General features: G+C 38.6%; 2 protein-coding genes across 4 annotated transcripts in view; one reads left to right on the top strand and one right to left on the bottom strand.

Moving 5' to 3' along the window:
* hps1 (HPS1 biogenesis of lysosomal organelles complex 3 subunit 1) overlaps positions 1-15,986 on the bottom strand; it is a 289,252-nt gene that overhangs the window by 49,379 nt on the left and 223,887 nt on the right. The gene's annotated exons all lie outside the window — the stretch shown is intronic.
* Positions 1-15,986, top strand: part of LOC140313071 (A-type potassium channel modulatory protein KCNIP2) — a 93,408-nt gene that overhangs the window by 50,710 nt on the left and 26,712 nt on the right. Inside the window, exon 1 of one of the 3 annotated variants that reach the window (XM_072391021.1) lies at positions 13,769-13,909. The exons of the other annotated variants lie outside the window; for them this stretch is intronic. Coding sequence (XP_072247122.1) covers positions 13,786-13,909 — 124 coding nt within the window. The 5' untranslated portion in view covers positions 13,769-13,785. Of the gene's footprint in view, positions 1-13,768; positions 13,910-15,986 lie in introns of those variants that run through there. 3 annotated transcript variants of the gene reach the window in all.

The following is a 15,986-nucleotide window of genomic DNA, read 5'->3' as shown; positions in this document are numbered from 1 at the left end:
CCTCCCGTTCCACACCAATGTCACATACCCCTGCTTCATATTGGTCAACGTGCAGACTGGAAAATTGTAGTGATGGAGGCTTGGTCTTTTAGAGCAAAATCTAAAAGTGTGCACTCTGGAAAGAAAGCAAACAAAGAGCTGGGGTTTGACATATGTGTATTTCTATTTCTAATTAGTATCCCCAAAAATATATCTGTATTTCAGAATGAGGTCATTTTAGAAAATTCTGTGGCAGATTGTTTATACCCATGCTTGCAGAGAAAGCACACATCCATTGTTGCATCTGATGACCATCCTCAGTGTGGTTGAACCTGAGTGGCCAGCAGTAAAATGATCGATTCAGTGCCACATGGTGCTGCTTTTGATTGTACTTTCCTGTTAAATGGCAACCAGGGTGGTAAAGTGAGTCTTCCCCGCTTTCTCAGATTAAAGAAGGAGCAAAGACGGCTTTCTAAAGAGACACGGCTGTGTTTTCACCACGTCTTCCTGATACCCATTTAATTTTGTACCTTTGTCAACTCGTGCAAACAGGAGAGGGCTCATAATTGCTGATTGTTGTAACAGGTGAATAAGAATCCCACTCTGTTTTTATGTACCATAGATAGACCAGTGAGCTCTGCCCCAACAGGGGTTAAGAGCAAGCTCCTCATAATGTACTGCAGAGATATCAGCAGTTAACTGTCCCCCTATCCACAAGTGCTGTCACTGATTGCTAAATTTGACCATTCCAATCAGTTCAGACCAATAAAGTTTCACTACAATTGCGTCCCAAATGAACAGTTTGGACTTGAAATTAACAGTCACATGAATCTTTGCACTAATCAATGCGAAATTGTCCTCAAAGTTGCCTCCCCCCTTCAGGTCACTACAACTTCACAATAGCAGAGCTTCAAAGTTAGCATTGAGAGGAAGTTCTTCCACAGACACCACAGACTTTCCCTACAGCCCCACCCCCGTCTTTCATTCAGCGAGTAATTTCTTCAGTGCTGTCTTAACCACTTTCGTTGAGCGTGGGCTCAAATTGAAAAGGCCGAACAGATGTCACATTAGTCAGGGATCTATTTAATACCAAGTTAAGACCAGAGGCTATTTCTTTTTTTGTCTTTTTTTTATTTTATTATACCCTGGTACGCAAAAGCTTAGAATTGAAAGATATTCTACTTATTCTATTTTGACATGACAGAAACTGGTTGCAGCAGTTTGACTTAAACTGTCAAAATCGGTCCAGAAAGGTCAGCTGTTATTTTTTCATTGTCATTATCTCAATTATAATGTCAGACAAACTCAATTAGTCTCAGTTGTATTTTTAGCTTGTTTACAGGTACACTCTCAGTGATGGTTGAATGCATTTTTTTCAGTTTTTCAGTTTTTTCTTAATAACAAATTACCATTTCAGTTCGTTGTCCCTTATCATATTAACACATTGTGCCTTAATACCTTATCTCCACAGCATCTGGCTCGTAAATTACTTAAATAGATAACCTTAAAATCAATATTTCATGTCTGAAGATTAACAAGTTTGGTCACAGCGCAATAAGAAGTAATCCATGCTGCACATTAGTGCAAATTTATTTTTCACAGCTGATGTTTATTCTTGCAGAGATAAGCTTCCTGTGACTTATTTATGTTATGAACTTTGCTTTCCTCTACTACTCCAATCTTATTAACATGAGACTTCCACAGGGACTACAGAGTATACATATGAGAACCAAGAAATAGTTACATTAATTTCCGTTCTCGGAGTAGGAGTCATTTGTTAGGGGCACTGACATTTCTCTAAATGAAAGTGGGTGTTAATCTTCCTCCAAGGACCAGTAAAACTTCTTACTCCTTAATTAATAACGTCTGATTACTTTGTCCACTTGCCCGTCCAACCCTCTGTTGCATGGTTATGTATAATTCCATGGTGCTGGAGGTGAATACGCACATCGATTCAGATTGACACAAAGACGCACGTTTCCACAGATTGATTCTCTTTGCAGCTCACTTGTGGCCGTGACCAAAGAGACTTTGTTATCAACCTTTCATTTATGAATAAAATATGCTCAGTCTGAGCTGTGGCCTCATCATAGAGATGCAGAGCTTCACGAGACAGTGCTGCTATTACTGTTTTTTATCTTCCATATTTGATGCTCACACCATTTCAAATTTTCAAAGTCACAACCAGAAGGTTGTTTTCCTTCTGATTAAACATGGAAAAGAGATGCATCATGTTACTGAGATGAAGTGCACCGTGTACACATTTTCTCTGGATGTATCTTCCTCGTGTGCCTGTTGATGTTGATGAAGTTCAGCAGCGTCACCTTTACAACCTCCCTCTTGCTCTTGACACACCCATCTGTCACTTTCCTCTCTTTCTGAGGAAAACCGACACAAAAAACATCCATTTTGAATATAATGAATAAAACATAGGCTGCCTATGATTATTACGAATTCTGACAAGTGCTTACAGGGGGGTCTGTGTGGATCCATTGTGTGTTGCTATATATGCATGCATACAGAATTCTAAGTCAAATCACTGTGAGTGGTAATGGCACTCTCAGTGGGAAGAGAGTTGTTCATTAACATGAGGATGAGTTATTCCAAGCAAACGTTGCCTGCTTGTGTGCTTTACCATGGGGGTGAAGAGGAGACATTGTGCCAGGCTGAGCTGGGTGTTGTCTCATGTCAGTGCTTAATAGGCAATACGAAAACCCAGCAGGAAGCAACGCTGAAGCACCATTTTTGGTAGCTTTTAGGGATATATTCTCATCCATTTAAAAGATTTTGTTCCACTTCATTTGATTTCACTGTTTTACTATCTGCAGGCAATGTAGTGACAGCTATGTTGTCTCTTGATTGTGTGACGCGATAAAAGAAATTTAAAAAAATCTATTAGAAAATAAAGGAAAGGAACAACAAACTGAGAAGCCATGAAGAGATAGTCAAAGAAAGAGGAGAAAAAAATGCCACCTTCTTTTCATCTCTTACACTCATTTTAATAACACACTTGTTTCGTCGCCAGACTAGAAGATTCTCACTTAAATTACCTTGCTTGCGCTTCTGTTTCTGTCTGTTGTTGACACCTCCCGACTCGCACATTGACAATGAAGATGAAAAGGTGGCCTAAAAATAAACTCCTTGTTGAGGGTCAAAGCATTTGCAGAAAAAGTTCCTCCTTTGTAGGTTTACATTTAAAAATAACAACTCTGTTTTACATGTGCTGCCAACTTTATGCACAAGATCAGGTTATTAAAGGAAAAGCGACAGTTGGTTAGTAGTTATTTGTGCTCTCTGTGTATGCTGAATAATCCCTCTGTATATCTGTTGCTTGCTTTATTATCCTTTGTTTTCTCTGGCATTAGTCCCACTGTTTTAGCCCTAATCTGCTCCATGCTGTTCACATTTCACTATGTCCCAAGCTGATTGAGTCATTGCTTTCACTTGCTCTGGCTGTCAGGTAGTGAACCCTTTACATTAACACGGTACCTTGAGTGTCTGCTGCTGATATCCAAGATGATTTATAGCAGGATACAGGTGTCACTCCCCTGAGAAGCCCCCAGCTTCCTCTGAGATAAAGACAAGAAACCAGAAATGATAAGTGATTAAATTTCAGTTTTTGCCCAAAGCTGTGGCTGGTGTGAGCTACATTCTAATTGGGTGATATGGTACATCAGGCTGTTTCTGTCATCCCTCATCTCTCTGAAGAGCAGCACTATCATCCGGAAGAGAGCAGCCTGTTGATCTTCAGCTGCTTGGAGGTCAGTTTGCTGCACCAGTGGGGGTTTCAGGTGGAAGCCACAACTCACTCACTCCATCGCTTCTTCCCAGTTCTCTCAACATGTGTAGTCTCTCACAAGTCTGCTCCTTGAACCGCCTTCAACCTCCTCTTTCCCTATTTCTGTCCATCCACCCCCCTCTCATCTTTTCCCCCACCCTACGAGAAATGTGTGAAACATCACCATCATCCATCATGTGTATACACACTGCTCACTTGTTCTAAAAATAAACCCCTATTAGTGGAGGTCTGAGTGTGATGGGGGATGAAGGGGGGTGTGGGACTTGTGGGGAGGATGAAAGAGAAATTCAATACAATGTGCAGAGAAGAAGAGGAGAAACTGACGCATAAGGTTGAATTTTGTAATGAGTTTTTTTTTTGTGACCAGTTAAAAAGTGCATTGATTAAAAAGGTGAATGAGAGGTTGGCTCTTTCTAATGTGTGAATATACACATGGCTTGATGCCTCGTTGATGACATGACCTCATTCAGAGGATGTTTCAGAATATTTTTTACTTCCAGTAGCCATCAGAACAAGACAAAAACACCTTAAGCAATGAAGTTGGACTATTGACGGTTAACAAGTTTCTTGAAATTTCTTGAAAATGCATTTTATAAATATTAGATTAATATCTACTACAGATACTTGACTTTGCTATATCTAGAGAGTCTAGCAAATATATATGTGGAATACTTTTTTCTCGGTTCTGAGCTCACTTTGAGGATTTTTCACAGCTACCAGTGAGCACCTGATGTGCTGTGTGATTCCATTTTTATAAAGAGTCGGGAAGCAGAGGAGTGTGATCACAGTTCAGTTTAGTTTTTTTTTTTTGTTCATGTGACAGTTTTTCCTGTGAAAGAGCAATATGAAAATGCTTTGTTTGCATTATGCTTTGTTTTCTCTTCAAACGTTTTATTTACAGATGTGGGTGTCCTTGGTCTCTAGCTCTTTGGCTCTAATATCTTTGATGTATTTGGCTCTGTCCGTGGTGCTGAAACTCAGCTCAGAAGCATTTTCTTTGATTTATTCTTTTTAGCTTCTAACTTGTCCGATATGTTTTGCCGATGGGATATTTAATTCATTAAACTCTTTTTTTGATAGAATGTCTTTTCTCCTAGCTATCAAAGACTTTCTTGATAGAATTCTGCTCACATCCATCTCAGAAACTGATGTTGTGGAACAGCCTCGTCCCTTTAACGTCTGTCTTAAATGTTTAGAACTACATTAACAGATACACTATAGCCCAACAACCCAACTTTATACATAATCCCCGTCTTTATGGCAGCAGTCTCAACATCAGGTTTCACCTCAATATAACCCTCATTTTTCATACTATCCTTTTTGTGTCAAGACCAAAAACCACATTCAGCTTCGTTATTCAATTAAATACAGTTTTTGATTATTTTTTTTTTTTAAACTTGTAAGGAGTTGAGTTGTGCAATATTTTGAGTATCAATACACTTATACACAAACCTATTGCAACATAACGGTGTTTAGGAATCACATTTGCCAGGAAATCATCAGGTTTTACAAGGCATCTTTAAACAAAGCACAAAGTCTTAATAGGTGAATAGATATGAATGTCTCAGCAATAATACAATGAGACAATAAACTTATTTTATTTGAGTGTAATATTTGCTATGTAAACAGTGCAGCTGCAGTGAGACCTCTGCAGTGTCACCTTTCAGAAAAACTGGACTGTAAAGAAGGAAGTCCAGCCAATTCCAAAAAACGTTGGCACACTGTGTAAAAGCTCAATAAAAACAATATTTGCAAATCTCACAAATGGAGATTTTATTCACAATTCAACACAGAAAACATATTAAATGTTGAAAGTGAGACATTTTTCTATTGCATCAAAAATAATAGCTCATATTCAATCTGACAAGAATGGGGAGAAATTCCTCTTCCAAAGGTGGAGCAACTGGTCTCTTCAGTTTTCACGTTTGCGGACTGTTGTTAAAAGTAGAAGGGATGCTACACAGTGGTGAACATGGACCTGTCTCAATGTTTTTGAGATTTATTGCTGCCATCAAATTCAAGTTGAGTAAAAAATGTTCTTGATATAGTAAAATGTATCATTTTCAAGATCTGCTACGTTTTCTATGTTCTTTGGTGAATAAAAAAATGTTTTTTGAGATATGGATATCATACCATTCTGTTCATAATGATTTGACAGATTCTGCATAAGAATGGCATAAATACTCTTAATATAGCTAGTTTGTTGTTAATGTAATTCACACATTTGTGCCACAACACACAGGACATGATGGACAAACTGCACATGGAGTGAAAAGCCTTTTTCCACACACGCAAGCAGTTGAAGTTCAGAATTCTCAATTTTACACATTTTTCAGTTTTCAGGAGTAATTTTTAGTAGTATTTTGATTAATAATTAATTTTCTAATCATCTCTTTCCAGCCAGCCCCTCAGTCATTAAAGACTAACTAACTCAATGGAAGTGTATTTTCCACCCTTCGTTGACAAGTTCCCCTGGCCAGTGGATAAATTTACTGCTAACTATAGCTATCAGAGCAGTGAGTGAATCTAACTTTAGCTATTTAACACCTCAGGAATCTCTTGGCTAGACTCCCACAGCTGTATCCACTGTGTGTACATCTGATTTTTGCTGTTCATTTTCAACGTCTAATTGCAAGTTATTTTGTAGCCTTTTGTTCTCCAGATGCGTAGAAAAACATCTTAAAGAAGTGCTACAATAACAATAGGGTGCAGTAGAATTCTTATAATCTGCCTCATTCTTTCTCAAATACACATGTGCAAGTAATACCGTTTGAATATTTTGATGCTACTATTTAAAGGCAGTACTGATGGTGCTTGAAACAAAACACCATGTTATCAATGTAGCAGATGCTGTATTTTGTGTTAGCATTCAAGATATATATTATTTTTATAAATTCTGCAGCTGCAATTTTGCAAGACATATGCATGAATAAAGTAGATAAAAGGATATATAGAAAAAAGGAAGAAGAGGCAGGGTGTATTATCCACATATATAATGCACTGGTCTGTTCATCTGTCAAATAGAATTGAGCTATTGTACTGCGAAGTGGTGACAGGTAGGAAATATTTCCTAAAGCGTTCTTTACGGCAGCAGAGTCTGTTTGAAAACCAGCTCTGCTGTCTCTGCACTAAATTGTGGAGGTTCGGATGGCTTGCTTATGATTGAGAGCAGATTATTAAAGAACATCCTGTCCAACGTTTATTCTCCAGGTTCTGAAAAGTAATGGTCCTAGTATTCTTTGGCTCAAGAATTTACTGATCTTGCTGTCATAGCTGTGATGGAGCAATAGATGACACACACCACCAAAGAGTAGATCTGGCTGCTTGCATTGAAAGATCCAACCCTCCGCTGAAAGTAGTATCTGCACATCTCAGAATTCAGAATTTATTGTAAGATTATTATCTTTTTTATTTTTTAAAAACAAGACAAAACAAAACAAGTGAATTCTTAATTTGTGTTGGCGTTTGTTCTTGAGAATTTTAAATGTTCAATTGATTATGTATGGTAAGCTATCAAAACAAATGGTTACTTTTACTCAAAGAAGAATGTAATTTTATCTTATCTGTCACAGTCCTACTATAAAATCATTACATGGCACTTCACTCCTTATCATTTTGGACTCACTTAAAGACACGTTTCATCTGATTTATGCCACACTTTTCCCAACCACTCCTCTATTTTCCAGGCTGTCTCTTTCTTTGTGACACACTCTTTTTAATGGACCACAGTGCTAGGGAACAAAGAAGGGGTGCACATCCGTTCTATCCACCAGGGAGGCTGGTGATCAGAGACACTAAAAGTCTGATGGGCCTCAGCTGGGATGGAGCTGTCGCATCCACTCAGCCACCCGGGCATGAAGAGGGCAAACCTCGGACAGGAACAACCTTGAGAAACTGTGCTGCTGACCTCGAGTCAACATCACAGAAAGAAAGCAAGAGAGTGAGAAGAGGTCAGGAAGTATGAAAACACAGTAGTGTGTGAAATGATGCATTAAGTGAGAAAAGGAAGTGAAGTTAAACAAGTGGAACCCAAACCAGGGAGAAGGCAGTAGCCAAAAGAAGCACCATATCAAAAAAGCGAAAGTACTGAGTGGAAATAGTTAGAATGTGTCCAAATGGACTCTTTCTCAATATTAAAAAAAAAAAATTAAAAATACAGAATTTTCATATACATCTTGCCTGCTGATTCCATACTCTCATACTTCTTTTTTCCCCACCCCTTATCCTGTCTGTTACTAGACTTTGTCACTAATTCATTTCAGCAGCAGCAGCTATTAATCAATTTCATGGTACGCCATTGCATGTTTATAGCCTGTCAATAGACAAAACTGTTCAAAAATGTTGCATCGACTAATAAACTGATACAGTGCAGATAACTTGACAAACTTCACAACGAAATAGCTGATCTAAAAAAATATTTAAGAGGTTGTAAGTGTCATTCAAGACAAGAGTACTTGACATTTTCTTGGATAAATATCAATATAAAATAGAACCAAAACCATACACATATTTATTAATTACCTAAATAGGCTGATAAATATATCTTGGCTCACAGAGAAACCACATCACCACTGCCACTCTTGACTGACATGAGCTTGATGCTGCTCTTCTCTCTATTACTGTAAATGTCTCACTTGCCTGTCATTCTCTCAAGTGGCACTGTCATTTTTACACTCTGCATCAGTTTGATAGCTGTCAGTCAGTCGTCTGCTCCTGAAACATTTGTGTGGGTGAGTCTGATTGTGCATGTGTCCCGAGGTGGCTGTCCAATCGTCAGGGGCAATGTACAACGTATAAAGCAGATATGATGAAATGGTATTTCAAGATATCTTTGCATAGCTTATTTTCTGATTGTATTTGATGTACACAGATTAACTCATGTATGTATAGTGTAAATATTGATGAAGGAAATGCTGATTTAAAGTGGAAATGTTTTCCAGAAATGTTCATGTATTCCGTTTTATTTTTTTCACTACGTTTATTTGTTCAATAATTGTTTTTTTTCTGGTCCCTTTCTTTCTGAAAAACTCCATTTTAGCTTAATTCTTTTCTCTTAAAAAGTCTTTTAATTTGCTCAGTTGGCTGATTGTTCAAAATATTGGATTGCAAAGCTTCTGCTTATTCCTTGTTTGAGGCTCATGAAACTAGGCTCAAGGCAGCCATTATGCAAATGTGAGCACGTATTACGTAGATAAGTAAAAGAATGAAATCAAATTAGACTAAAAACGAAATGTTTAAGGCAGACATCTGATCAGTATCCTTTATGGGAGAGAATGTCTGTGTGTCGCCTGGACCATGGGCTCTGTGATTCACTCTGTAACAATATGAAGGAAAGGGAAAATAGTATGTCTTCTTTTGGTCTTTATTTGTATGAAACAGCAGAACAAAACACAGCTGGCAAAATGGAGCAATGATTAGCTTCTCTCTTACATGAAGAATAAGCCACATCTCCCAGCTTGATTGTCCTCCACAGACAAATCTTTTGTGTCCTCGGTGAAAGACAAACATATTTGAATCCTATTCATTTGGAAACCAAACTATCTACTGTGAGAGATCCATCAAACACAGTTAAATGAGTTATTAATGCTATCATGTCCTTGAAAGACTGCCAGAGCACACACACATTTGAAATGTACATTAAGACTATTCATTGCTGCTGTGTTACAACATAAAGAAGTTTGTCGTCATATATTTTGTTTTATGTGTACCTGTTTTGTTCTCATTCATTTACAAACATGGTCTATTACCCTGCCTGGAGCCATCCTCCACCTCATTGTTCCTTGTTCCTTCACTATGTAGCCACCTCAATATCAATTCACACCTGTCTCTCTGTCGTAGTCGTGTGCTCAGCCTGTTCCTGCTCTCTGTTCTGCTGCTTTCCCACTGTTTTGTCTGCTTGTCTGTCTGCCAGTCTGCATGATGTCAGACTGATTCCAGTTACTCAGACTCAAGCTTCTTGTGTCTGTGTGTGTATGTGCACTCGCACACACACACACGCACGCACATATGGGTATGTGTGATCTCATCAGTTCCCACCTCCGGTTCTCTAAATCTGATTCCTCTCAGAGTTATTTATAGCTGTGAGGCCCACTCCACTCTGTGTAACGCGTCATGACCTGTGTCCCTGCCTGCCTTTGTGAAAAAGGAGCACAAGACACTTAAAAGCAATTTTATCAGGTGTGAGACTGTGTGTGTCTGTGTTCTGTCTGTAGCATATTTCCAGGAATCATAGGCTCCATGTTTTCAACAGAGGTTCACTTGTCCTGCTTTAACAAGCTTTTATAAAATGCAACAAAGATCTTCTTTGCTGAGTGTGTGTGTGTCATATGTGATAACGGTTTTCAGTCACATGAGAACATCCTGCACATAAATACACCCTGGTAATTATAGCAAGGTGCGTATGCTCAATATAGCTGAATAGAACACGTGTATTTTCTACCTTAGAGGTTCAGATTTGTATTTAATGACTAGTGTATGATTGCAGCTATTCACTGTGCTAAACACACTTACAATAGAGCACGAAAATAGGAGCTGGCCTATATAATCTTTACCTGAAAACCACTAGTAGTGGTTAAAACCACTCTGTTGTTAAGAAATACTTCTTAACAACTAAAACTCCTGCACTGAAAATATTACTTAAGTATGGCACGTATGATGAAAATGTAACTGATGTCTCAACTAATTCTTACTAAAGCACTAAAACTATGTTTTTGTTAACTTTTGGAGAGTTTGTTCCGTAACGAAATGCCTTCATATTATGATTTTTGTGAAGTAACTGGAGCGGTCAGAAAAATGTAGTGAAGCATAAAAAAACAATAATCTGACATGTAGTCAAGTAGAGATAGTAAAGAGCACATACATTCTTGAATACAGGTACTTATTGGTCGTTACATCTGACCTTAGAGCTATTGTGGAATTCTTAAAGCAGTTAGTTAAAACAGAAAGCAATGATCATATTAAATCGTATTACCATACTTCCATGAGTGTAAATGGGGAAAGAAAATAATAAGTTAGAAATAAATAAGAAAACTTGCTCATATTGAGCCAACAACAGTGTCCAATAATTTACCAGTCTGAGCTGTTGCAGATGGTTTAATGTTGTGGCTGAATGAGTTCAGGTAATGAGATTGATCACTATTACAGTGACTGGGAACTCCACACCTGACACTAAAAATTAAATATGACAAGGTTTAATTCCTTTATGGAGTAAACAATACAGTGTTTGATACACAGGAAGTAAAGAATGAATGTCCCTGAAATTTCTGCATTCACTCATACTTGGATGTAAATGTGATCATCTTTGTTGTGCTCACAAATTCATCATCTGTCAGTTGTTAGTCTTGTTGATCGACAGTGATACAAATTTTGTGATGCTGACAGTAGCCCCGAAGAAAACATCGTGCATCAAGGACACTGGAGTTTTCAGAGAGACATTTTATTATCGAAAGACATGCTGCTGCTTTGAGCCACACAAAAAAAAGTTCTCTTCAAACAGATTTTGGCAGACATTGCTCGCTGCTTCTGGCTGTGAGTGAAAAAGGATCATTTGGATGAATTCAGTATCATAAACTGAACCACTGTATAGGACAGTTTGACAAAAGCAAACACCAACTTAATGTAGTATGTTTGATTATAGAGCCAGTAAATTAAGACTGAATATTATTGTGACCATTGTTTTTTATTGGGGGGGTTTGATTAATTCAGCCTGTGAACAATAATCTCTTCAAACATATGTAGTTTCTTTGGTATATATATTTCAAAGATGGGGGAGAAGCAGGAAAAGGATTTGAAATAATTGTCCTATGGCAGGCAACCCTTTTATCAAATAATGTCACTTTGTGTGCATGCTTGTTTGTGAGTCTTCTCTCCAGAATACTGATGGGTTGCATAGCCGCGATAATGAAGTTTATCATGTCCACTATGAAATATCAGGGAGACAGCAGTGCAGAAACTTAACTGTGTGTGATTGAGCACAGTGGGCCTGTTTCAGTGTGTGATACCACATGCATCATATGTAAGCTGGATCAATATGATAGATGAAATGGGAGCCTGCCTGTGTGCCTTTTACCAATACGTGGTGCTGTGTGAAAATAGGTGTGCATGGCTTCGTGTGGACCTAGACCTGGAGTATTGATGCCATGCGTTGTGTCCATGACGACAGCTGCCTTCTCTGTCTCTTCCTCTCGCTGTCAGTCTATTCTGCTCTAGCTAGCTCTGTTTCGTGACAGTTGACAGGTTTAACACAATAGAGCGTTTGACCGAGTCTTGTTGTCAGAGACGATCACAGCTTTCACTCCTCCAGTCTCCCCATTTCTCTCCTCTTTTCTTCACAGTTACCCACATTATGTCTTATCCCCTGATGTAAACAACTGGTTGCACATATTGACTGAAACAAATCAGCTCTGCGTGTGGGTAAAGATTCTTGATATCCATCTGGTCTGTACGCGATTGTGTGCTTGAGTGTGTTTTCATCCTTGTGCCTGTTCATCCTCTGTGACTTTGCAGCGTTTTGTGAGTGCAGTGGATCATCATGTGCTTTTTGATTAGCTGCTGAGTCAGCGTCGTGCCAGCTCCACGTGCTTGCTGTCATTGTCTATTGCCCTGTTATCTACGGAGTCATTTGCTTAGATACTACTCGATGGACTGTGAGCCTTACAATATTATTTGTCGCCAACTAAATAGCTATGAGTCAGTGAAAGTAAGGAGTGATGAATGCAGTTGATGGTTGGTCACTTAATTAGATGAGGCAACAAAAAAGATATTGCACATGCTGTAATTAGGAGCCTGTTTTGTCTTCTGGATGCATTCATTTAAGGTTAGTCATCTGGTTCCTGAAACGGTTCACAGTAACCCTTTATGGACTTTTTTCAATAAACCGATAGATTCTTTAATTTATTGCCTTATCTGGCTAAACACCTTGGCACACAGCCACTTTAAAGATTATACACACTGCTCACGTGCAGTACAGCCTTGGCTGATGAGATGGAGTTACAGATACTGGAAACCTGCTGCATGCTTTCATCAGGTTGGCTTTTATGTAAATCACATTTGAAAGACAAATGAAAGAAAGCCTGAATGTGCATCTTCATGTGTGTAAGCAACCGTGCATTTGAATGAAGAAGCCACAGGACACGTGTGTGGTTGAATTATATGTAAATACTTTAATCTACACTGACCTCTGCTGGAGGTTAGTTGAGGCTACATGTGTTGTGGTTAACAGTGACTGGTACATGTTTGTTCATTTACATTTCTGTTTTATGATTCCTCATGGCAGCCCGTGTGGTACTACACCCTCACCTTCATTTCTTTTCCCTACTTGTCAGACTTGCTACAATATTATTTTGTTATTCTCTTACAGTCTGTTGGCCTGTCTTTCTTCCCCCACAACCTTCTTTCTCATTCTCTTTCTTCTCTCCCAGTAGGTTCCTATCCATCCACCACCTGCTCACTGACACTGTAAAATTCAAAATTCACTCTTTCTGCATTCGATTCATGGCATAAATAATACAATGTTCATTTCGAACCCTGCATACGAGGCTGGTTTTGTGTTTTTGTATTTTCTTGCAGAGCCCCTACATTTCCAACAGCTGTGTTTCCGTCTCCTGTTGCTATACTTGATGTTTGCATGCTGCGCTGCATGTCACAGTTGCGATGTATTGTGTATTGCCAAAAGGCATAACTAATGCAACAGTGTTAGTTTACAAGACACACTGCCAGCGAACATAGTAGACATATATAAATGGCCCATTCAGACCTGATGATAGGTGGCTTTTTGTATACCTGTTCGATAGCATCATCTGGTCAAAACAAAGCACTGCTTATCAAAGCAGACGATGCATGACCGCTTGTGTTTGCTCATGTATGGTGTACATAATACATGGAGCAAACTATTATGTGTGTGATTACACCCACAGAAGGAGATGACTGACAATCCTGTGATTAAGCTGCAATATAGCTGCCTCACAACACAAAGTAACACATTGCCTGATCGTGTTCACTCATCTGACATGGGCAAGAAGGTTTTTCAGTCACTGGTCATCATAAGCAGCCCCGAGGAGGGCATGGGAGGCTTTTATGCACTCATTATTATGTCAGTATTTCCTCTAACTTACTGGATGTTTAGGAAGAAAGGTGAGTGTGATTTTTTTTAAGCAACTTTTCTAGCTTCATGTTGAACCAACGTACAGCAAATTGGGTGGCAAGTTAGTATGGTGGGGGTGTAGAGTATGAAATGCAAAAGCCGTTGCCCATCATTGGTAGACCACGGAAAGATTTAACAGATTCCAAGAAATGGAAGATTGATCTCTAGGGACTCACGCTGGAAATTAAAAGTTTGTGCTACACATATTTTGGTTCCAGAAATTTACTTGGCTCCCCTGAATTTACACAAAGCAGAGAGTTACAAGAACAGCGAGAATATGCAAGCGAGAAATAAAATGCAGGGGACTAAACAAAACAAAAACAGGATATAATTTATTGAAATTAACAAAGTGTACTATCACATGTCATGTAAAGTCGCACTATATTTGTGCTGTCAAAACAAATACTTATGAGTATGAGTGAGTAAGTATTTAGGAAAATGTTAATCTGCTAAATCTGTTAAGCCTGTTTGTTGCAAGGATAGAAAACGGAACTACAGCTGGAACCGATTATCACACAATAGATGCAGAGAGACTGCTCCACTCTTTTCTTAAAATTGAATTCCAAATAGTAAGTCACTCTGCATTGACCTGTTTGGCACGGCAGTGTTTGATCTTTGCCCTTATTGCCCACTAGATGTCCCAGTCTAGCTTAAAAATGGCAGTATCCCTTAGTTTTCCAGTCAAACCGTCTCTTCTGTTAGGTCGTACTGCACTTTAGTGATCGTCTGTGGGGCTCAACTCAGAATGAGACACAAAAAGACAGCATTATCAGGTCGAGAGCTGCTTTTGTTGTTAATTGAAAATGCTTTCTGTATTTTCATCCGTGCTTCTGTATGACACAAAAAGCTCAAGTGAAATTCTTTGTTCGTGTCGACAGGAGAATGAGTGTGATCTTTGTAATCATACCTGTTTGTGGTCCTCTCTGCTCCCAGAGGCCAATTTTCCATTTATGTTGTTTTTTGCTTGTTTGTGTGTATTTGAGTGTCCTTTCTCTTAAGCATGGTCAGTCAAGCCTTCCTGAAGAGATCGATAGTCATGTTCTATTAGCACAGTGTGCGGAATAGACATATACATGTATCGATCTATAGAGCAAAACACAGCTATAACAGCTCAATTGGCATTTATTTTACACTGTGGAAATTTTTCACTTCTTTGACTTTTTCTAATTTTTCTTTTTCCGATAAAATCCCTGCATTCCTGAAATCAATCATGAGGCCTTCTTCACTGTTTCAATTCACAACACATTTACCTGAAATAACCTGATACAGATCGAATGTCAAATTACTGATGCATGACCTTCCCGTGAGGCCTTAAGCATGACGCATACAAACAGCACATAGAAATGTTGACACGTGAGTCAATAAAGCTATTCACTTCAGTCTGTCATGAAACCTGTGAACCCAACAGCACAAACTTGAACAACAGCCTCCACAGTTTAGTAGCTGTCATTTGATCCACTTACCCTCCCCGCTGATGTCTCACAGCATCTTTTACGGTATATTTAGAAGCAGAGTAAATTTGGAAAAATCAATAGGAGCCGGAGGGGAAAGTTTGTGGTTTATGTTCTTAAATCTGAGTTTTAGCTGATATCAGTCAAAAGAGAGCAGAAGATGTCATGCATTCACAAAACTACTTCAGTGTAAGGCGTCTCGAACAGCTGAGACAGACAAAAGAGACACTAAATGTTGACTGTATAAAAACTAAATTTTTTCAAAAAAGCAATGTCCTCTTCTTGTCACGTCACTTTTGCTTATGATTATCTTTTGGACTGTTCTCCAGACTCAAGAAACTTATATAATTAGCATCCTCTGCTACTCTCAAATAACATCAATGCATATCCATGATGTTGAGCATTCATCATGTGGTAGATTACCTGCACATTAAGCAGTCGTTCATGCATGCTTAACCTAACTATAGCTCTGGTTTCTATTACAATGCAGACAGCAATGAGTTTCAAAGATGTATGAAAGTAAATAAAACTCAAATAAGAGTAGCCCTTTTCACACTGCCCAAGGCGAGGCTGTTGCATTATCATTGAAGGCGTTCTGTTTCTAAAAAGGCAGAAT

This window comes from Leuresthes tenuis, unplaced genomic scaffold (genome assembly GCF_036924035.1).
Source record: "Leuresthes tenuis unplaced genomic scaffold, fLeuTen1.0.hap1 SCAF_8, whole genome shotgun sequence".
Taxonomy (NCBI): domain Eukaryota; kingdom Metazoa; phylum Chordata; class Actinopteri; order Atheriniformes; family Atherinopsidae; genus Leuresthes; species Leuresthes tenuis.
The sequence above is the reverse complement of the archived record's forward strand: the minus strand, read 5'-3'. Positions and strand labels throughout refer to the sequence as shown.